Source organism: Vanacampus margaritifer, chromosome 15 (genome assembly GCF_051991255.1).
Source record: "Vanacampus margaritifer isolate UIUO_Vmar chromosome 15, RoL_Vmar_1.0, whole genome shotgun sequence".
Classification (NCBI taxonomy): Eukaryota; Metazoa; Chordata; class Actinopteri; order Syngnathiformes; family Syngnathidae; genus Vanacampus; species Vanacampus margaritifer.
The window spans coordinates 8,961,730-8,983,786 of NC_135446.1; the positions used below are offsets into that span (position 1 = coordinate 8,961,730).

The window sequence follows — 22,057 nt, forward strand, 5'->3', positions numbered from 1 at the left end:
TGCAACATGCGCAAAAAAAAGAAGTAAATTATACTTTAAACGTAGCATTAATTTAATGGCTACAACGTTCCAACAATAATGTTAATCCGACCGCTAACTAATGCTGGCTAATTTACTAGCTCGTAGCATGGAGCCATAGTAGCCACTTATATATAATCTATATTGATGTACTATAATTGTGTGTGTGTGAAGTTGTTTTTCATCAAAAAGATGAAAAAAGTATACAGGTGTAAAATGATTGCCCTGATTAAAACGGTGACAGTTTTTGTTGACTAAATCTAGACAAATAAAGTTATGTTTTCTTGGACTTAAAGACTAAAATGCTAGTTGACTAAATAAAAACAGGATGATGTTGACTAACAAGCATGATTGAAACTGGTCTAAAAGTGAGAAAATGTCTGATCAAAATAACACTACTCCAAACAGGGTACCCTCAGCCAGGACTCCACCAGTCCTGCCGCCACGTGGTGCGCTCGTGGGCCAATAGGAGCTTGGGGGCTCACCTGCACAACATGACCCTAAACAACGGCAGGCTACGAGTTCCCCAGGACGGCCGCTACTACCTGTACTCACAGGTGAGCGTCCTTTTACTTCCCGCCGTGTAGCCTTCCTGAACGTTACCAAAATGAGCCGCCCTACACGTCGGTTCCAGGTGTACTTCCGGTACCCGTCGCCTGCCACGGCGGAGGCGGACCAGCGCAGCGTCAGCCACCAGCTGGTGCAGTGCGTCTACAAGAAGACCTCCTATCCGAGCCCTATTCAGGTACGGCCCACCCGCTCGCCGTGTCAAACCTCGCTTGACGGCATCTTTTTCTTCTCGCCAGCTCCTGAAGGGGGTCGGCACCAAGTGCTGGGCGCCCGACGCAGAGTACGCCCTCCACTCCGTCTACCAGGGGGGACTCTTTGAGCTGAGGGCCGGCGACGAACTCTTTGTTTCCGTCTCGTCGCCGACTATGCTCAACGCCGACGATTCCTCCAGCTACTTCGGCGCCTTCAGACTGGATCTCTGAGCGCCGGCGTGACAGACTAACTGGAGAAAAGACTGAGGTCCGGAGGTCGGTTGCCCCGTTTTGTTCGGAAGGAGTTCGACAAGAGTGAAAAGGCGGGGAAATGTTCTATTTGTTTGAGCCAAAGCAAACCACTCGGGTGGCAGAAGACGAGGTTGCTGCTGTACATGTTTTGATCCTCCGGGAAGGATTTTATTTGATTTTTTAATTTTTTTTTAGTCTGCTGCTTGAGTTGTTGGGGAATCCTAAGTTTTGGACTCCGGACCGAAGAATGTACAGACAATAAAACGTTGAAGGAATGCAGAGCAGAAATCACATGCCAGGACAATTGCGTACATACAAATCAGTGAAGGGTGGTGATACGAAAAGTAATCCATGTGTACGGCCACTTGTTGTTCTCACTGACAACTTTGTAAGGGAGGACAGTGATGAAGAGGAGGAGGAGACTGAGCCAGACGATGAAGGGAAAAAAAAAAAACTAGGTCGAGGCTCACCAGCAGCCGGCCCAGTTTAGCCTTGTCTTTCTCTTTACCGTGTAAATACAACACCGATGACGTACCTGGTCTTTCCTGCATAACCAACGTGGAGCATTTGCACAAGTTTCACTTAAGTTTACATTTTGTACACAAATCAAACCTTTGGACGATGTCAAGTATTCAATAAAGCAAAATATGTTTTCAAAACATCTCAGACCGATGTGTTTTTTTCTAGGCCGATACTGATTATTATTAGCCAAATATTAGCATCAAAAAAAAATTCAAATTACATTTTTTTTATTTAAACATATAAAGAATTGACTGCTTTGTTTAAAAAATTATAACAAAAACTGCAGGGAGCATCAGCATGTGTTGAACTAAATTAAAAATGTAAATAAACGTAAAGTAAAGCAAATAGTTCCCTGATGTTTTCTACTGTAAATAGTTTTCCACAATTTCACACATAATTTATTAATTTTAACAGTGAAAAATGATCTGAATATGTTCAAAATGTCATTGCGACAAGTACAAACAGCTTACAAAATGCCAAATATCGTCACCGATAATCGGTCTATCCCTATAAACAAGTTTTGTGCTAGGGCTGTGCAATTAATTGAAGTTCAATTTCAATGATAATACAAATTTTGAGTTGTTTAAATGTATACAATTTGCACCTTTTTAAACTTTTAAAACAACTAATTTAATAAATTTGGTTTCATCCAAAAGGAACTTGCATACTTATAGCATTTCAAATAATTTTGTGTTAACAATTTTAACGTTTAAACATTTTCTTGTGTAACAAAAGATTAAATGATCGTCTTAATCGTGATTTCATTTATTACCAAAATATTCGTGATAAATATATTCGTCATAATCGAGCGGCCCTACTTATGTGCAATCACGTTTGCGCTACGACTCTTTAGGTAAACACATGCAAACACTTTGCTGACAGCTGCACCATCTGCAGCACATTTGGACGCAGTCAAACAGTTTGTCCAGCAAATTAAAGGAAAGAGCGTAGGAGGACGAAAAGGAGGAGGAGGAGGACATCCACAGCCGTAAACCACGCTGCCCCCAGGGCGCACGCATCATCAGCCAGCATAAACACAAACGCACATTTGGGCCATGTTGTCTGACCAGAACATACGGTCTTGTTCGTGGGACGCCCTTCACATGAAATTTTTAAGGTATCAATTACACGCGGATTTTCACTAATAGTCTCTATCCGCCATATTTGGCTTGGAGTGTTGAAACATTGTGACACGCAAGCTGTGTGCTTGTAACAAGACAATCCGTTATCGTCGTTAAAAAGTGGAAACCACCAGAGCAGTCTGTTCCAATGTGGTTCCCGTTTTGGATCAATTCCCTGTTCACTTTGTCGGGGGCTCCAAGAGCTTTTCGGAAGGCCTCCTTCCACATTTGGGCTGTGGACGGATACGTGAGCCATGAGCCGGCGGTGGAGAACTTTCCACAGGTCCACAAGTCTCGCTATCCGTTATCCGTCTGTCTATCTGCAAAAAATGAAAGCCATTTAAGGCCTCGACGTGGCTCTGCTTCATCTGAGCCACATTCCCCCACCTTGTGCCCAAGATCGCATTTCCAGCTGATTGCGTCCGGGCTTGTTTTAACAATCTCAATGCTCTTTTTCTCATGGCGTCAAATCACACCCGCAAAGACATTTTCAGTCTCTTGTTGCCATTGCTCGCCTGTCAAATTCATTTTCGTCACGGGCCAGACTTGATCAGCTTTTCCTCAGGGAGGACACACGGACACACCCCTGTTCAAGGGCCAAGTTTCTGTGATATAAAAAAAATTAGGCCAAGATAAGATATTTTTAAACTTTTTCAACCATTAATGTACGGAAGCGTATAGCATTCACTTGAAAAAAAACTTCCTGTTTTTCTGACTAATTTTTGGGGGGAGCTTTGTTTTTTTTATTTATATTTTCTGTTTTTCTGAATATTTTTGTTCTGTTTTACTTAATATTTTTTTCTGTCAAAAATATTCAGAAAAACAGGCTGAAAAAAATATTCAGAAAAATTATTTTAAAAAAACTGAAAAAACATTTTCAAAAAAACTGGAAAAAAAATATTTAAAAAAACAGAGCTGGTGTTCTGTTTTTTGGAGTAATTTTTTTTTACCTCTGAACTCCAAGTGACTTGTTGCAGACTCGCTAATAGCGGAAGCGGACACTTTCTCGCATACCTCCATATGCAATAAGATGGTCATGTTTACTTACTGGCTCTCAATACAGGAATTAATGTGTATACTGTATTGTGGTTTGTTCTCAAATCTCTGAGGGAAAACCCCTTTAAAAAAAATCTGAAAAAAAATATATATATTTTCCAAAACGGAAAAATTACTCAAAAAACAGAAAAGAAATTATTCAGAAAAACAGAGAAAATATATTTTTTTTTTAAACAGAAAAAAATACTCAAAAAAAACTGGGGGGAAAAAAATCAATAAAACAGAAAAAAAATACTCAAAAAAAACTCGGGGGAAAAATTCAATAAAACAGAAAAAAAAAACACTCAAAAAAATAAAGCTCCCCAAAAAAATTGTCAGAAAAACAGGATTTTTTTTCCAAGTAAATGCAATACACTTCTGTATTAATGAGACCTGTAACTTATAAAAATGATATTTTTTAAAGCCTTTTTGAACAAATGTACACCCCCTCTTATAAGTGGTGTGGAGCTGTGTTTACAAATAATCACCTTCAAACGCATGTTAAATGGAGTCAGCACAGACCTGCCACCATTTAAAGTGCTTCTGATGATGATGCGAACCCGACACCACTCTTTTAAACAGTAACTGATCAAGCGCATGATTTCACGCCGTTAGGCTTCCAGAGGTCAAAGGGCATATTGGCTGACGGTGATTGTGGTGGCCGCTTGACTGGGATGTTTCCGCCCACCACCATGGAATCATTAAAAAGGAATGTTGTGCTTTTCTTCACGGTGTCGTAAAAACGCCGCGCATGGACATGCAGCCAATCAATAAGCGGTGCAGGGGCTTAGATGCTGGATTAGAAGCAGGCCAGCGGCAAAGACGATTGGACTCATTTGTTTTCTTGTTTGGCATTTGGAAGGACATATGAAGGTTTGTTCTCTGGGCACGGAGCTCTCTAAAGCTTTAGAAGCGGGACTTGATTTACTCCTCTGACGACGATACGACACCCATCACTGAGCCCGACGCTAGCATTCTCACGACATGAGCTCAAAATGTCAACATGTGTCATTTGAAAAGTAAAACAAATGTGCTCAGCCTTTCTCCGCAAAAATGTTAGATGGGAAGCGCCTGGAAGGAGGAGAACAAGCTCCAATTAGCAACCAACTCCAGACATGTTTGGAAATGAACATTTTCGAGATTGTCAAATGCGCATCCACTTGCCAATTTCTTTGATCATTTCTGACCAAATGGGGAAAAGAAAACGGCAGCATGCAAGATGCAAGGTTTGCAACTTCAAGGGGAAGTCAATGTTAAACATTTCTTGACAATAATACGTTAAATGTGACCTCACTAGTCTAAACATGACATTCTGATTAATATTACATTTGTGGAATATGAGTTATGAAGCAAAATCCAGCTGTTTTTATCCATCTCAGGGGACGGCCATTTTTCCACTTGCTTTCGACTGAAGATGACATCACAGTTGCTCAGGGCTCAGGCAACGACTAATCACAGCTCACCTGTTTTCTGAAGCTGAGCTGTGATTGGTTGTTACCTGAGACCTGAGCAACTATGATGTCATTTTAACTCCATAGCAAGTGGCAAAATGGCCGCCTTCTGATAATGATAAAACTCCCAGATTGTGCTGCTTAACTCATATTCCACTAACACAATATTAACCAAAATACTGTATTTAGACTAGTGAGATTGCATAGAACATAGGCCTATTATAGTCAAGATTTTTTTGGGGGGGGGTTGACTTCCCCAAAGACACAACACAGCTAAATTCGACCACGAGTAAAGCCACAGTTCACAATGCTGCTGTGTTAGCTTGAAAGTTTAGCGCAGTCGCCGGCCAAACGTAAACACAGCAGTTTTGCCTCATTCAGACCATTCATATGATGCAACGGTGTTAGTACAGCTGACTAATTATACAGTTACTGACTGTGCAACTATCTGTTTTTGACTGCGCCAGATCGTCACAAGACTTAACTTGTGACTTACTCATTAAACACAAGGATCCTCTAATGTCTTCAAACAATGCCAAACAGCAGAATACAGTACGACGTCTCACTTGTCCCTAGTGACCATTTCACCACCAAGGCCAGACCACATGCGCAAGACTTTGGGAGTTTCTTGAGCTCCAGGCCATGCTCTTGCCAACAAAGCTGCCCGTGTGATAAAAGCCAAGTTACAGCTCGAGCGCAGCGCGCCGACTCGCGGCGAAAACATACAAAGCAAAGCGGCGCGAGCCAGAAGCAGCATGACGTGCGACTGTTAGCCCTCCACCATCCAGCTCCTGTGGTTTGATGGCCCGGTGAGGATGTAGCAAGCATGGAAATCGTGGCGAGAGGCCGATTTGGGCTCAGCGCTCGCTTTAAAGGAGAAATCAACCCCCCAAAAATTCGGGAAAAAAAGTCAAAAATTCATTTTCACTATTTCTATTAGTTTAACATTTTTTCCCACTTTTGTTATGAAAACCTAGATTTTTTTTATTGTAAATTAAGAACAGATGTAAAATTTGTGATTAATCGTGAGTTAACTAGTGAAGACATGCAATTAATTACAATTAAAAAACATTTAATAATCTTTTCTTTTTTTTTCAAATTGCATCAGGTGATTAACATTTTTAATTATAATTAATCGCAGGACTTTAATAGTTCTAGGTTGTCATACTGTTGTTAACAAAAGTGGAAAATATGTTAAACTAATAGAAATGGTTAAAATGAATTTCTGACGTCTGTAGCCGTCAATGGCAGTGAATGAGTTATTGCGTTAGTGGAATACAAGTCAAGCAGCAAAATCCAGCAGTTTTGATCAATATCAGACGGCGGCCATTTTGCCACTTGCTGTTGAGTGAAAATGACATCAGTTGCTTAGGTCTCAGGTAACAACCAATCACAGCTCAGCTTCAGAACAGGTGATCTGTGATTGGTCGTTGCCTGAGCCCTGAGCAACTGTGATGTCATCTTCAGTTGACGGCAAGTGGCAAAATGGCCGCCCCTTGAGATGGATAAAAAAAAACGGCTGGAATTTGCTGCATAACTCATATTCCACGAATGTAATATTAATCAGAATATCATGTTTAGACTAGTGAGGTCACATAGAATATACTGTTGTCAAGAAAGGTTTAAGGTTGACTTCTCCTTTAAACATCCACAGACACAGTAAAGATCATCTCAAAACGAAGGTCATCATAATTAATAATAACGATAACAAATAAACGTTTGTGATTGTAACATGAGTTAACGCTTTCTCCTGTAGTCTGTGATGGTGGTCTTGGCTTTCAGCTGCTTGGTGACATCCGCTGAACTTGCTTTTCGATGGCCCGACATTTTTATTGTATGTTTGAACAAAGGCCGAGTGTTATTGTTGAACCTGCGCCACTCATTCTGCGCCCGCCCACCTCCGCGCAGACGTTATCTCCGGAGCGGTATTCTTTTCCTTCTAAAGCCCTAAAGTCCCGCCATCTCCCGTTCTCACACATGTCGTCATTTATCAACAGCGCCCGACGCTGCCACATTGTTATTATTAGCCGCCTTGCGCTGGGCTTTCCTTCAAGCAAACCAGGAAATGACTTTTAGAAAGTGTGCATACTCACACAGATCCCAAAACATCCTGAAGAGACTAAGTGGGGCCAGACAAGAACTATATAGGGCTGAAAGCCACATAACAATACTTGCTGGCCCGACTACCGGCAATTGCAAAAGCAGTGGGAGTCGCGCTATCGTCATGCTATCGCAATCCCTGGCAGGGCACTTAAAACAATGCCATAAAGCCTCACGCATTACTGAGCACTTGATAAGGTCTTTGAAAAGCCCCCGCCCCTCCTCATGAAGTCACAAAAGGCTTGTTCGCAGGGAGCTGGAGCCAAAACTGCCTGGGAATGAGCACACACGAATTGTGAAGATTTTAAACGCACACTCGAAGCAAAACGGCCATCAATAGAGCATCTCTTGTCAATTCCCTTGAAAGTTATTTTCGTTGTTTACACCCCAAAACAAGAAGTCGCACATCAACTGACGAGCTCCCGTGGGACTCAAATTGCTTTCTGCATGACGACAAGCAACCTAGGCTCGGAGGTTTGGTGTTTCCCTGCTGGATCAGTGAAACTGTAAAAATTACACTTTGTTTTAGTACTTGTGGAGTGTCTACTTGTGTGCATAAAAAAAACGTTGCTTATTTTTACAGAAGGTCTAACTGCCAATGTGGAGTAAAAAAATTTGACTGGGAAATGCGTTCGAACAGACTTACAATTGCAGACATAAAAGACATAAGTCAAGTTAAAAAACAAACAATTTTTTTTAGCATTTGCCTACATTATACCAATACATTCGAAAATTAAACAAGTTAATATTGTTAAGTTGTAATTTTTATTATTTATTATATCTGCAGTACATGTACATGATTTCCCTTTAGAATTTGATGAATGGAAATCATGCATTGCAGATACAATAAATCAATAAAAAAAAAATACAAATAAATATCATATTGGTATAATGTAGACCAAATGCAAAAAAACAAACAAAAAAAAACATATTTTTTATTTTTACTTGCACATGTGCAGGTAAATATCCAATACGTTTTTAGTATTTAGTAGTGATGTAACGATATCCAAACATCACAATACGATATCACCCTCATGATATAATTATCACAGTATTGTGGGGAGACTGGCGATATTAATAAAAGGTCACAATATAAAAAAAAAAAAAAAAAAAAGCTCATACTAGAAAAAACACAATATTGTGCTTTTGTACATAACTGCAATACATAACTTAACATTGAGGCACTTACTTGCTAATGCACATCGGTTCACAAACATATTACGTTCCCCTTCATCTGATCATTAGCGTGGATTTTAAATACAGAAGAGCCAAAACATGCCTTGTGAAAATTAAACTGCATTTTTTTTTTAAATAGCCACCAGAGGGGACTAGAAATGCACAAGTGGAAATCAACATGACTTTTTAACAGATGTGCTGCCTTTAATATTGTGACGATACGATATTGTGGCAGTTTGAATATCGCGAGAACAGGATATTGCCGTTATCGTTACATCCCTAGTATTTAACCTACATTTGAACATACCTGCAAATAGGTTTAAACTAGGGCTATATCAAAGTTAATGCTTTAAAGCTTTAACTCTGCTTTCATTCATTTATTGAAGCTTTACAGCTTTAACTTTGACAGCACTACTTTTAACGTACTTTCAACGTATGTTTAAACATATGTTGAAAGTATGTTTATGGTGGATGCAAGTACTTTCAAATATGTTCGAACTTCCTAGCATGTCGGCTACTGTACATTCGAATGTATTTATTTGCAAGCACGTCCGAACATGTTTGCCAGTCAAAAATGTTTACTCCACATTGGCAGTTCCACACTTCCGTATTATTTAGCAAGATGCCTAAATCAAGACAAGACAAAAGGGAGCTTCAGGTGGACACCTCGGCGCGTTTTGGCGACAAAGGTCAGCGGCGTCTCTGCGTTACGTGAGAGACTGAAGCTGTGGGAAAGCACCTCAGGTGAGGCCGAGAGGGCTCACACAACACTGCAACAGGGGCTCGGGTTGCATTATGCACATTCACACGCACGCGTGCACAAATATGCACGCTTGCGTCATGTGTTGGTGATGTGACACTTTGGGGTGTAGGGTGACTACTTGAATTAGCGTTCACGCAGACAAATGCTTTTGAGCGCCTTGTAATACTGCTCAGACAATGGCGGAGACCATGGGAACCCAGGACTGTTTCACTTCTTTGTGCACCCCCCCGCCCAAAAAAAAAAAAGATCGAGGAGTGAAAGTGCAAGGTGACAAGATGAGGCCAGGGGATTTAAAGTCGCAGAACGCGTGTGAGAGCAAGTCAGGTGTGTAACTTGAGCCCCATGTGAAGTGTCAACGGGAGCGGGACTACAAGACGGTCGTCAGACGCCGCACATTCCACACACACGCGCACGCACACACACACACTCTACAAATACCTTCTCGCAGAGATTGCCACAAGTTCCAGTGTCTCTGAAACTAAAGATCACGTGATGCAATTTGCATTTGTTCTTTTCATGAAAAATCAGTCCCAAAAATCTCTTTTGAGTCTGACGAATATTGTAAGCAAATAGTTGTACTGCAATTTTAGGGATGGACATGTGTGTTCACATTCCATTTGTTGTTGAAAATATACACACACACACAACAAAACCCATATGTTAAACTGAAACATGAAAAAAGTAATAGCGCATATTAACTCACAAGTAAGGAATGACAATCAGGCATTGTTTTTTTGTGGCCCAACAAATAGCCCTAAAAAAAAAATGGCATGACAATAAATAATAATAAAGTTTATACCCCTGAACTTATTTTAAGGGATTAAAAGGATTTCTGTATGAGTACATATGGTACATACTACATAGTATGCAGTCCTCTCCAAAAATATTGAAACAGCAAAGTCTTCTCTCAGCTTCAAATTGGTTTACTTTTCTCCCATAAACAACATTCTGGTCTTTATTTTTGCTTAGTAACAAATGCAATTTTTAGTCATCTTTTGATCTGAAACCCGAATGTCTATGACATATAAAAAATAAAAAAAAATGAATTGACCTTGCCATTCCAATATTTTTGGAGAGGACTGTTTGTTATTTGACAGCCGTTTTGCCTCAGACTTTAATTGCTCCAACTTCGTTATTAGATTTGAAGGGCGCTCCAGAAAAAAAAAAAAAAAAAAAAAAAAAAAGATTTGAAGGGCGCCTTCGCCAGACGCCTCAAGATGTTTCGGTTTCTCTCCCACGTGTCTGACAGGATTTGAAAAACCCACAAATGAAACAAGAATATTATCCCATTGTGGTAAGCAATTGAGCCTTTCAGCAAATTCCAGCCTCATTGCTTATAAAGTTGTTTAGCTGATGATTGTGGCTTTTTTTATTCTTTAACCGCAGAAAACCACTGCACCTACTATGAAATTTACGCAAAGTTATCTTTTTTCCTTTATTTTGAACCTGTGTCGGGTGCAAAGGAATCTGAAGTTTATTGAGGTGAAGTGAAGAGACCTGACATAAATCCAACCGGACGTGCGAAGGAAACTGAAACATCTTCAAAGCGCCTTTCAAAACTGAAAAGGTTGGAGCACTCATACCCATGAAGAATAGCTGTCCCGACATGCCAACAGTCTTACTCAAATCCTTCGAGAACCTCAAAATGTTGCGCAATTAACTATTATGTTCATGCTACCATTCCTTTTGTCCAGGCCATTTGAATGAGTTTGTTTTTTTAACATAATTATGTTGGACCGCAAAAATAAACTCAAATCCCATTGCCATATTCTCAGTATTTCTATTTCTGACTTTTGAAAGTTTTTATAGTGTGGCTTTTTTCTTTCATTAAGAACTTGGTCCACATGTGTGCGTAGAGCAATAAAATGTAAGAAAATTATGAGGCGATGAAATACTTTGATGTTCTTTAGAAAGGAAAACATAAGAAATTTTCTCTTAACTCATTCACTGATAATGATGGCTATAGACATCAAAAAAATCATTTAAACAATTTCTATTAGTTTAACATTTTTTTCACTTTTGTTAACAAGAATATGAAAACCTAGAATTTTTTTAGTGTACATTTAGAACAGATATAAAATTTGTGATTATTCGTGAGTTAAGCAGTGAAGTCATGCGATTAATTACGATAAAAAAAAAAAATTGCCTGACGCCCCTAATTTTTAATAATCTTTTCTTTTTATTAATCTTTTCTTAAAAAATAATAATTATAGATTAGTAAAAATTAGGGGTGTCAGGCGATTACATTTTTTTTATTGTAATTAACTGAATGACTTCACTAGTTTTTTTTTCTTTAAAAAAAAAGATTAAAAAAAGAAAAGATTACTAAAAATTAAAGGCGTCCGGCAATTAAATTTTTTAACTGTAATTAACAACATGGCTTCACTAATTAAATTTTTTTAAGACAAAAAATTATAAAAAAAAAATTAGGAGCGTCAGGCAATTAAAATTTGTAATTGTAATTAATCGCATGACTTCACTACTTAACTCACGATTAATCACAATTTTTTTTTAAATATCTGTTCTAAATGTACAATATTTTTTTCTAGGTTTTCATACTCTTGTTAACAAAAGTGAAACAAATGTTAAACTAATAGAAATAATTAAATAGAATTTGACGTCTATAGCCGTCAATGGCAGTTAATTTTCTCTCTGCAACTAACGGCACCATGACAACAGCCTTAAGTCATTAACAGGGACACGTGGCTCAACTGCATCAATCAGATGAGTTTGGGGTGGAAGAACAGCCTTTTCTTGACTTTTCACTTACTGGCAACCCCTTCACGCCAGTCGTGTCCGGCCGGGGTCACTCAAAGAACAGCAGTGAGCGAAAGAGCGTCTCGCATTCCAAGCGGATAAATAAAGGAAGCGCGCAGAATTCCGCTGGACCTTGGAGGTGTTACAATAGCGCGGAATAACATTTGTTTGAGTCTGGAGGAGATGTCGTGTTTCGGTGAAATCGGGTTCATAGGTAAGACGAAAAAACAAATGGGAAAAATAAAGACATCAAATTAAGTCAGAAATAGTTTAGTGGGACAAAGTGTTTTCTTTGTTGGTCTTTGTGCCTTCTCACACTGGAGAAGGGGATCAGGCCCGATTCGGAGAGCTCTGCCTGGTCTCGGCCGACGGCCACAGGGCAGGCAGCGAGATCCTCAAACTTTCTCTCTGCCGTCCTGCATTCTTTTATATGCTCACTAATCCTCTGCGGGCTGGATGAGGAGGAGGAGGAGGAGGAGGAAGAGGAGTTCGCTCACTCCTTCACACAGAACCAAAAAGGATGACAACCACAACAAAAAATGAAGCAGATGTGAAATATTCCAGACGCCTCCATCTTGATGTTCCCACATGACTTCTTTTTATTTCTGGTCGCGGACAAAAAAAGGTTTCCAAGCGTGCGGCATTGGGCCCGGTTCACTTGAAGAGAACGGAGCTGGGGTCTCTGTTGGCTACCTGCGCCACGTGTTTCACAATGTCCTTTTTGGTGATAATACCCAGAAGCTTCCTAAGCACACAGCCGGGAGACACAGACAGGAGACAAAAGACAAGCGCAGTGAGGCCAGGCCACACACACCACTCAGCCACAGGGGGGCCCTTTGAGACATCGCCTGGGACGGGAAGTCAAGCGTGCGGGGGAAGGGGGATTTGTCACATCGCGCCGGGGCCAAACCACGACGACTTGGAAGGGAAGCACTCAAGTGCTTTGGGGAGAATTATGGTGACAGTAAGAGCTCCGACTGCCTTTCACGCCTCATGTGGAGATGCTAACCATCCATTGACTGGCCCACACCAGAATATAGACAAGGAAAATGAAATATGTCAACTCACTTCCTGGTTTGGTTGGAAAGGGGGTAGAGCGCTTTGCATCACTTTTGGAAAGTTTTCATTTCAAGGCTTTTTTTTTTAAGAGCAAAAGCAAAGAGTAACAAAAATATTGTAAAGTCACCTTCCATTTACTGTATAAGGACTTGTGGGTTATTATTGGCCGAGCAAACATGCATGTTCTCCGTCCCAAAGCGTAATCAAGAGCAAAAAAAAACTGAGCAAAAGTGATTTTGAATGTTGCAATCACTAATTTCACAACACTCAATCCCGCTGGGATTGCATTGCACGGAACGCCCAAGATTGGCTAAATCACGATTGTGTGTGCACTTACCCGTTGTGCGTGACCAGGCAGTGTCGCAGGCCCAGCTTGCGAAAGATGTCGACGGTGATGTCCATGGGCGTGCGGGCGGAGATGGTGAAGGGGCTGAGGTCCAAGATGCCCCGGAGACGGAGGTGAGGGGGGGCTTTAAGGGTCTGTGCGGGGGCGTTTTGCCGAAAGAGCACCTTGGACGCGCTGACTACACCCTTTTGCCACTGACGGGCGTTACCTGGGGCAAAGCGAGAGCACAAAATGACTTTTTTTTTTTGCCAAAATGGACACACATAAACAGACATACACATACCGATGGCACTGAGCAGATCTCTGCGGAGCACGAATCCCATCAACCTCTTGGACTGCTGGGAGAAAACCACAGGAAAGCCACGAAAGCATGTGCTTTTCACCAGTGTCTGCCGATCAACAAGGTCACACAAGGTCAATGCAAGTGTACTGCCCTCTTGTGGAGAAAGTGGTGTTTACGTGTTTTGTATGTTTTGACCCTTGAGTGCTACCGTAGTTTATTGCATTCCAAGCAATGCTCCTACACTGCTACACAGCTAATCCAGAGTGTTGAAGCCTAAATTGTAGTTTTGGCTTCAGAAATATCTGTAATTATTTTGAGGAGTGTTGGCTTACACTAGGTTACTGAATTGGATGTTTAAATTATGTTTTAAGTTCCAATGTGACATAAATTACTAAGAGCTAGTTAGCATTTCGATGGTAGCGCTAGCGCCCATGTAAATTAGCATATACTAATGACTAAACACGATCCAGTTTTTTAGGGATTGCAGCTAATTTTAGTAAATGATTTAAATCTATATTGTTTCAAACTTTAAATAACATGATTGTAATGTCCCGCTATGTTTTGTATGTTTGTTTTTGTATGTTTTCATCCAGTAAATTTACAAAACAGCAAGGGGGTTCTGGTACAGCTAGTTCCTAAACACTAGTGAAGACAGAATAGCAAGATCAGAAAACACACCAAAAAAGAACTTTTTGATGTTTTATTTGTTACTTCATGGTGGCTTTTAATAAAATATTTCAGTACGTGCGTACCTCCACCTGTCCCAATGTCATGCTGTCCCGCGTGAGCACGGCCAGGGCGGGGTCCGACTTCCTGGGCCTCATCACGTCCTTGGCCAAACTGCTGTGCTGAAACTCCTCTTTGGGCGCCAGGAACGGGTAGCCGTTGAGGCGGATGAGCGCCTGACGGGAACATGAGCAAACTCGGACCTGCAACTCGAAGCGCACGCTCGTACGCACGGCACTGCCTCACCTCGTCGAATCCAACCCGTCCAAAAGCGTCGGCGACCCATTTGCTGGTCAGGGTGGCGGCCATGAGCGGCATGACATGCTCCCGCTTGCCCGTCAGCTCAAACATGATCACCACCAGGGACACTGTCATGCGCGTCACGCCACCTGTGGACACAAAGGAGTATCTTAGAAGTAGGTTTCTACAATTACTAATAGAAAAAAAAAGAAAAATGATTAAAAGACTTTAATCAAAGGCATGGGAGGAAAAAAACTAAAAGTATTAATTTTTTTGATGTTTTATTTAATGTATTCTTCCATTTGCGTGCAGCATAACAGCTAAATGCTGCTTCCCCATGTTTGCTTTGAACTCTGGGCTCCAATAATTAACTGGAGTCTGCAAACAAGAGCCCTACTGAATTTATATTCAATCAGCACTTTTGTTTTTGATGTATTCAAGACCCAAACCATTCAGTGATTTACAAACCAGTAGCAAGATTTTAAAATATATTCTACACTATTCTAAAAACAAAACTAAATTAAATGGAAATTTCACTTATTGCTGACAATGAAGAATCAAGTCTTTTAAGGGTTGTATCTGCAAACGTTCAAATGTAACTACAAAAAACAATCCCCCCTCCCTCCATTAAACGGTTTTCTATATTTGAAAAGGATTTGATAAAAGTGTGATATGTCGGAACATTCAACTTTTGTCACATTTGTATTTGAAACTTTTTCTTGGAAGCTTTTTAAGAGTGGGACCTGACTAGAGGCTGACTGTATGCTGGCACTTGACACAGCAGCGCCCTCTAGTGACTTTAATTTGGAAGTACCTGTATGCCATCTGATTTAGAGCTCCAAATCAAGTCAGTACTCTTATTTATGTGCTTCTGCAAAGTCAGATGATGTCCAAGTGACCATAAATGGACTCGTACGCGGCTTCAAATTAAGAGGCGTGAATCAATTTCTCCCGCATCTTCTAAAAGCACATCCGAGACTTCGTCAACATATCGCACTCCTGACCATGGTCCTAAATTCCTCGCAATTCGATCAAGCAGGTCGTCTTACCGAGGCATGCGGTGGCGCCCACCATGGCGTAGAGGGCCGGCGTGACGCAGTAAGTATGAGGCGAGCACCAGTCTCGGAAGAGCAACGACTCGCGGTTGTGGTAAGCCAGCTGCTCCATGCCCACGCCCAGCAGCCATCCCGCGATGGCCCCCACCACCATGCTGGGAATGAACACGCCTGACGGAACCTGCGCCCGGCACCCACACACACACACACAGTACAAACGGAATTACTAGGCTACTCATCAACACATTGTGTATTATCAAGAATAAAAAATACCTGATGACTCCTGGAACTACCAATGTGAGGTAAACATTTAGGACCGGCAAATGCTTTGCACATGGCGGCATATTTAAAGAATGAATTCAAATATCTTCGAACATATTTGCTAATACATTTGAACGTGCTTGTAGGCTAAATGCTAAAAACAAAAATTTTCCCATAATGCCGCGGTGCAATGACAGGCATTCGCAAGTAAAAAAAGTTCTCTTTTTTTTTAGCATTTGGCCTACATTACACCAATAAGTTCATAAATTAGCCTACATTAACATGCTTTATCCGTAATTTTTAGGATTTATTATTATGTCTGCAGTGCATTATTTCCGTGCATTTTTTTCTCATAATGCGCATGCACAAATCAATACTTTGTGGTATTATAGGAAAAAGATGCTAAGTTTTTAGCATTTAGCCTTCAAGTACGTTCAAATGTATTTAACTCATTCACTCCCAGCCATTTTCACTGAAGTAACCCCCTATGCTCCCGGCTGTTTTACTGGATTTTGACTGATTTTGCAAGACCCACAGATTCTTGAATGAATGTTCTTCTTTCATCAGTATATTTGTATCTGTTTCCGTTTTGCAGCAATTTGCATTATAATATAGCTAAGTTTCACCATTATTCACAAATCTGTTTAGAACTATGGGTAAATGAGCTTTTGACCCTGGTTGATCTCCTATACTCTGCTGCCACCTGCTGGCTGTTTTTGTAATAACTACCATTGCTTCAACCATTCTTTTCAGTTCAGAGGCTGCATCAAAGCCTTCTGTATGCTCTAGCATAAAAAAGTATAAATATGTCTTTGGGAGCATGGTAATATTTAAAATAGAACGTATTTATACGTTTTTGTGAGCAAATGAATATTATAATATATTGTATGTTTGGACGTACTTGCAAATACTGTACGTTCCAACTTGTTTGCCAAACGTGTACTCCACATTGGAATTTCCACACTTTCGTGTTATCTCACCAAAATACAGGTTGTAATATTTATGTCAAAGTTTCACAAGGGAAGAATGTTATTTTAACCAGTATTCAATACCTGTATGTTCTGTGGGGGTGAGGCCTTGATTCTAAAAAAATAAATAAAAAAAAGGGACAATATTCTCCCCCAAAAACATTTTGTTCTAAAAAAAATATGGACCATATTCCTGTACCAATTTGTTTTGAAATGCAAAAAATTGGACATTCGTTTAGAGATGTCAAATTCATGTGATGTCACAATCATATCACAGTTTTTCATTGGTCAAAAAGTAAATGTAACCTTGTTGTATTGCTCACCAATATGTAGGCGTTTTTAATATCATTTCGGCATCAAATTTTATTACAACGTGGTCTATAGACCTCAAAATTACGGCTCATGAACCCACAAGGGCCCGGGGACCGCAGTTTGATGACCACTGACTTAGTGCACTTATACTGAAGCAAAACTAGGAACAAGGACGTGTGTGTGTGTTTGTGTGTATGAAACACCTTGATGCCAAATGTGATGATGGTGATGATCATCTTGAAGAGCAAAGCCAGAGCCAGCTGCCACAAAGCCGTGCGGAGAGCTTCTCCGGCCGGGCGGCTGGCCACATTGTTGCCCACGCCGGTTTGGGACGTGTTGGCGGGCTGGGGGAAGGGGAGGGGGGACGCAAGCACTGAATCAGCCAAGCCGAAACCCAACAAAGAAGAAGTCAACAAGCCGAGCGCACGCCTACATGTTGGTCTCCACAGAGCCGTGAGTTGAACAACGAGCAATCGTTGAAGAGTTTGGAAACGAGCTCATCTGCGCTCATCCTGGTGTAGATGTTCGGGAAAGCCAGCAAGGCGGTCAGCGCCGTCACCAACAGGACCTGCGTCACTGGGTAGCGGCCCAGACGGGTCAAACTACCTGATGGATGGACACACGCACGTGTTTGCGAATTCTCACGCACACATACTGGAAGGAACGCAGAAGCACTCACGTGTGCGGCACCACGCGATGTTGGCTTTGATGAACAGCGCCCCCCACAGGCCTCCGAACACGCCCAAGAGGACGAAGGGCGCCAGCTCCACCATATGCCAGCCAGCGTGAAAGTTCACTTCGAACGGACCCTGACGGCTGCCAAACGGGTTGATGGAGCGCAGTGTGAAGGCGGCCACCATGGCGGCGAAGAACGAACGGCAAAGAGTTTTCAGGGGGAAGTAGTAACTCACCTGCGACAAACACGTTTTACACACATTGCTCGTTCACACTGACGGAATGGCATTGTTAAGCCTCACCTCCTCCCAGCTGAACAGGACGCCGCCAATCGGAGCTTCGAACGCCACCGACACGCCCACGGCCGCGGCCGCAGACAGCACCTGTGCAAAAAGGCAATCCACAAAGTTTTAGTACTCATTTTTTCAGAAGCAGAACAATCGCAGATGATTTTGCCGGCACCCAAGCTACGGCTGGCGGGTTGTTGAAGTTGTACACTCTAATTATGGATAAAAAATTAACCAATCCACTTTGGGTCAAATCAACCCAAGTAGAGGATCGGTCCATTTTTGACCCATAGTTGGGTTATTTTTGACCCAACTGTTTTTAGAGCGTACTGTATTTAGCCGGTAAGTACCTCTCTCCGGTCGGCTTCATTCTGGCGGAATTTGGTGAAGAGGCAACAAAGGACATTGGCGCAGCAGCAGGCCACGTGGACCAGCGGCCCTTCCTTTCCCACGCTGAGCCCGGATGATACGGCCAACACCAGCGTCACCGTCTTGATGATTAGCGTCCACTTGCCCAAGTAGCCGCGGATAATGACACCGCTCAGGATGGTTTTGATCTGAAGCCCGAAGACCAAAGTGAGCAGATTGACAAAAACAAACAAATCTATGCTAATTCCTCTCCGTCTATGGTGTTTCACAATGCAAGTTAGCATTAAGCTAACTTTAAATATTCAACAGTTTGGTCGGACTTTTGGATCTTTAAAAATAAAATGTTTTCCCCAAAGATGGTTTCTCACCTCTGGGATTCCCGAGCCGCTTGCGTACGGAGCAAAAGCCCCGACCAGCGCCACGGCCAAGAAGGCGAACAGAAGAGCCCAGAACATGTACATCAGGTAGTCCACCGTGTAGGCATATGTACCCTGACAAAAACACAACACGCACACACACTAAGGCTTTAGGGCCCGATTTGAAGTGTTACTAATGGTCCCAAATTGTGTGTTGACTTGTAACAAATTTCACGTTGTTGCCAAGAGGCGTAAAGGTAAAACTGATGTGGAATTTGAAGTGATGGAATTTTAAGTGTCAGCGGAAAAGCCAAAGCAAATTATTACCACACTTAGGTACAGAAAAAAAATATTACTCCCTTTTTGTAAGTGCTTGTCCAGGGTTACCTGGGAGGTCCCGGTGATGAGCTGGGCCCAGCTCTGCCAGTGAGGGCAGTGGTCCCGTTCCTGAGAGGTATTCTGGTTGGAGGTGGAGCAGCAGCGGTCGTGGTCGGACCAAAATCCCGCCAGACACACGCCGCCCTTCATGTCTGTCAGCCAACGGGTCGCAACTTCGATGCCGGACGCCACCGCGCCTGGTGCGGCAAAAATCAACAAAAAATGCACTTTAGTTAACACAACACTTGAATGTGATCATGACGACGGCTCGTACGCACCTACCATGAGGCCCACCAGAAGCATGAGCAGCCATCCCGACAAGGCGTCGCTGATGCAGAGCAGCAGAGCTGACAGCGACTCTTTGCTGTTGTTGCTAATCTAAACAAACACGCAAACAAATGGAAAGCCACAAAATAAACCACAGCAACAACAAAGCACCCAAAAGACCAAAACAAAGGCAGAACGTACCTCTCGGTGCCTGTCGCGGCTCTTGCTCTTCTCCAGGACCCAGTCGATGGTGCTGAAGTTCTTGTAGGTGCCCAACGCCGGCAGCGGGTCCGCCTTGCGGCCTGGCAGCTCGCCCACGCTGCCGCCTTTCATGGCTCGTGGGGGCAGCCGCCGTCGTGGCCGAGCTCCTCGTAACCTCCTGCGGGAGGGAGGGAGCCTGACATTCGAAAGTGTCGCGTATCAATGAGTTTTCATGCTAGTAATTGAATGTAAAAACAAAACGATTCGGGGACAGTTTAAAACACAAGAGTAAAAAAAAAAGTTTAACATCGTTTGATGTATGTTGACAAATATACTTATATAAGCCCACTTCAACCTCTGAAATGTTATTTTGGATTTTATGTTTAAGTACTTCATTCTCCATATATGCAAACTATTGTTTAACGTAAAAAAAAAACTGCAATCAATTGTCACCAAAACTAATGTTCCACTTGCATCCAATATTTTGAATTATATGGCCGTTAACGTTTTCCTCACCAAGCTTCTGTTTCAGTGTCTGTGCCCTCATGTAATATTCTCGTTTGGCTCTTCCACTAACAAGGCACGAAATTGAAGTCGCGCTTATACCTCCTCCTCCTCGAACTTCCCAAACTCTTAGTGACTTAAATGTCACCACCAAAGGGAGGGGTAAAAAAGGTTCAAATGTAGTTTGAAAAATGTCGACGACTTGTAGCCGTAGTTTTGACCAAAGCACGAGCGCGAACCATTTAGCCAAGATACGTATGAGACGTAATGCTCTACGATGACCTCAAATATTGACGTGGAGAAATTTGCTTGAATAATAGGCTATACTCACGTCGTTCAGCGACAGATTCGCTATGTCTTGAGTCACCTTTTAAAAAATGCCGTCATTGTGCATGGAGGTGGCGGACGACAAGAAGTCATTCAAAGAAAGCGCTTGACTTGAATGTTGTTTGGTGTCTTCTCCACGCAAAAGCTGATGTCCACAAGAGAGTGATTCATTCTGCCATTCAGGGCAGGGTACATCTTCAAAAGGGAATCATCGTCACTGCCACCATCATGAATCGTTTATTTTCTTCTTCAATTTTCTTAAAAGGATACTTGACTCATTGAGCCATTTTCAGCAGTAAAAGGTTAATATTTTGTCCAGAATTAATTTGATAACTTCATTATTTTTCCTTTAAAAACACTTTCCCCCCACCCCCCTTCTGAAGATGACGTCACCTGTACTGAGGAAATAGGTAACGACCAATCACGGCTCACCTGTTTTCTGGGTTTGGTGAGAAAACTAAGCCATGATTGGTCGTTACCTATTTCCTCAGGACAGGTGATGTCATCTTCATTCGAGGTATTAATTGTTCATGAAAAAGAAAAATAAACAATGTAGTTATCTCATTAATTATAGACAAAATATTATCCTCTCACTCGTGAAAATGGCTCAATGAGTCAAGTATCTTTTTAAAGTCCACTGACTGTTTAAATATTTATATGGCATAAAATGTGTAGTGCAACCTCTCACGTATTTGTAACCTGTCTTTTAAAACTGGTATTTTCCTGTCAAAAACGAAAACAGCAAAAGTTATTCCGATTTATAAAATTGGAGATAAACATGTATTTACTAATTACAGACCTACTGCCACAGTTTTAAAAAAAAAATGCAGAAAAACTACTTTCACATCGACTTGACAACTTTATTGAGAAACACAATCTTCTAAGCTAAAAAGGACCACCTGTTGACGAAAAATAAAACTGCACACACCCTTCTTCACATACACAATCTAGTCTAAAAACTATTGGCCAGTGGCTTGCAGGAGTACCCATTATTAACTGCTAAGGTGCTAGAAGATGTTTTAGTCATAAATGGTCAAATAAAAAGGCTATTTTAAAGATTTTTTGAGCCAAATTGTTACAGAGAGTAGCTTTAAATTCCCGTGAACAAGTAAATTTCAAGAAAACGGTAATAAAACAATTCTCTCTCTCTCTCTCTAAATCTAAAATCTATCTGAAGATTAAAGTAATACATTTATACTTACGCATAAATCTCCGACTATTTATTGTGAATGAAAATGAAAACTGTACTTTAGTTCCTTTGTTGTAAATATTTTCTACTAAAACATATTAATTATTGCGCTGTCGCTCGCGCCATGTTTTTTTTTTCATATTCTCAATGCATTGTGATCTATATCAACCCGGTTGTGTGAACATCGATGTTCACTACTTTTCAGAGTGCATTATGGGTAATTTTGAGTGCCCTATATTTTTGCTCCCTGGACATTCCGACGCCACTACAAAATGGCGTGAGCCCTCAGTAGGGCACT

General features: G+C 41.5%; 2 protein-coding genes across 9 annotated transcripts in view; one reads left to right on the plus strand and one right to left on the minus strand.

Annotated features, from left to right (window-relative positions):
• Positions 1–1,692, plus strand: part of tnfsf10l (TNF superfamily member 10, like) — a 12,846-nt gene extending 11,154 nt beyond the window's left edge. For all 3 annotated transcript variants that reach the window (XM_077544217.1, XM_077544219.1, XM_077544218.1), the window contains 3 exons: positions 427–575; positions 653–763; positions 825–1,692. In XM_077544217.1, the coding sequence (XP_077400343.1) occupies positions 427–575; positions 653–763; positions 825–1,010 (446 nt within the window). In that variant the 3' untranslated portion in view covers positions 1,011–1,692. The remainder of the gene's footprint in view (positions 1–426; positions 576–652; positions 764–824) is intronic.
• Positions 1,693–2,437: 745 nt separating this feature from the next.
• On the minus strand, positions 2,438–20,855 carry clcn5b (chloride channel, voltage-sensitive 5b). 6 transcript variants are annotated; one of them, XM_077544445.1, is made up of 16 exons: positions 20,611–20,855; positions 19,740–19,935; positions 19,550–19,649; positions 19,281–19,468; positions 18,906–19,028; positions 18,519–18,725; positions 18,184–18,264; positions 17,886–18,117; positions 17,640–17,812; positions 17,410–17,550; positions 15,660–15,846; positions 14,617–14,759; positions 14,397–14,546; positions 13,645–13,750; positions 13,353–13,569; positions 2,438–2,994 (listed from the first exon to the last, which is right to left on the minus strand). In XM_077544445.1, exons 1-16 carry the CDS (start codon positions 20,661–20,663, stop codon positions 2,991–2,993), a joined length of 2,301 nt encoding a protein of 766 aa, XP_077400571.1. In that variant the 5' UTR covers positions 20,664–20,855; the 3' UTR covers positions 2,438–2,990. The 6 variants fall into 6 exon arrangements, with proteins under 6 accessions (XP_077400571.1, XP_077400570.1, XP_077400576.1 ...); XM_077544444.1 differs by lacking the exon at positions 2,438–2,994 and adding an exon at positions 12,148–12,701; XM_077544450.1 differs by lacking the exon at positions 2,438–2,994 and adding an exon at positions 12,151–12,701 and having other exon boundaries at positions 19,554–19,649.
• Positions 20,856–22,057: the final 1,202 nt, after the last annotated feature.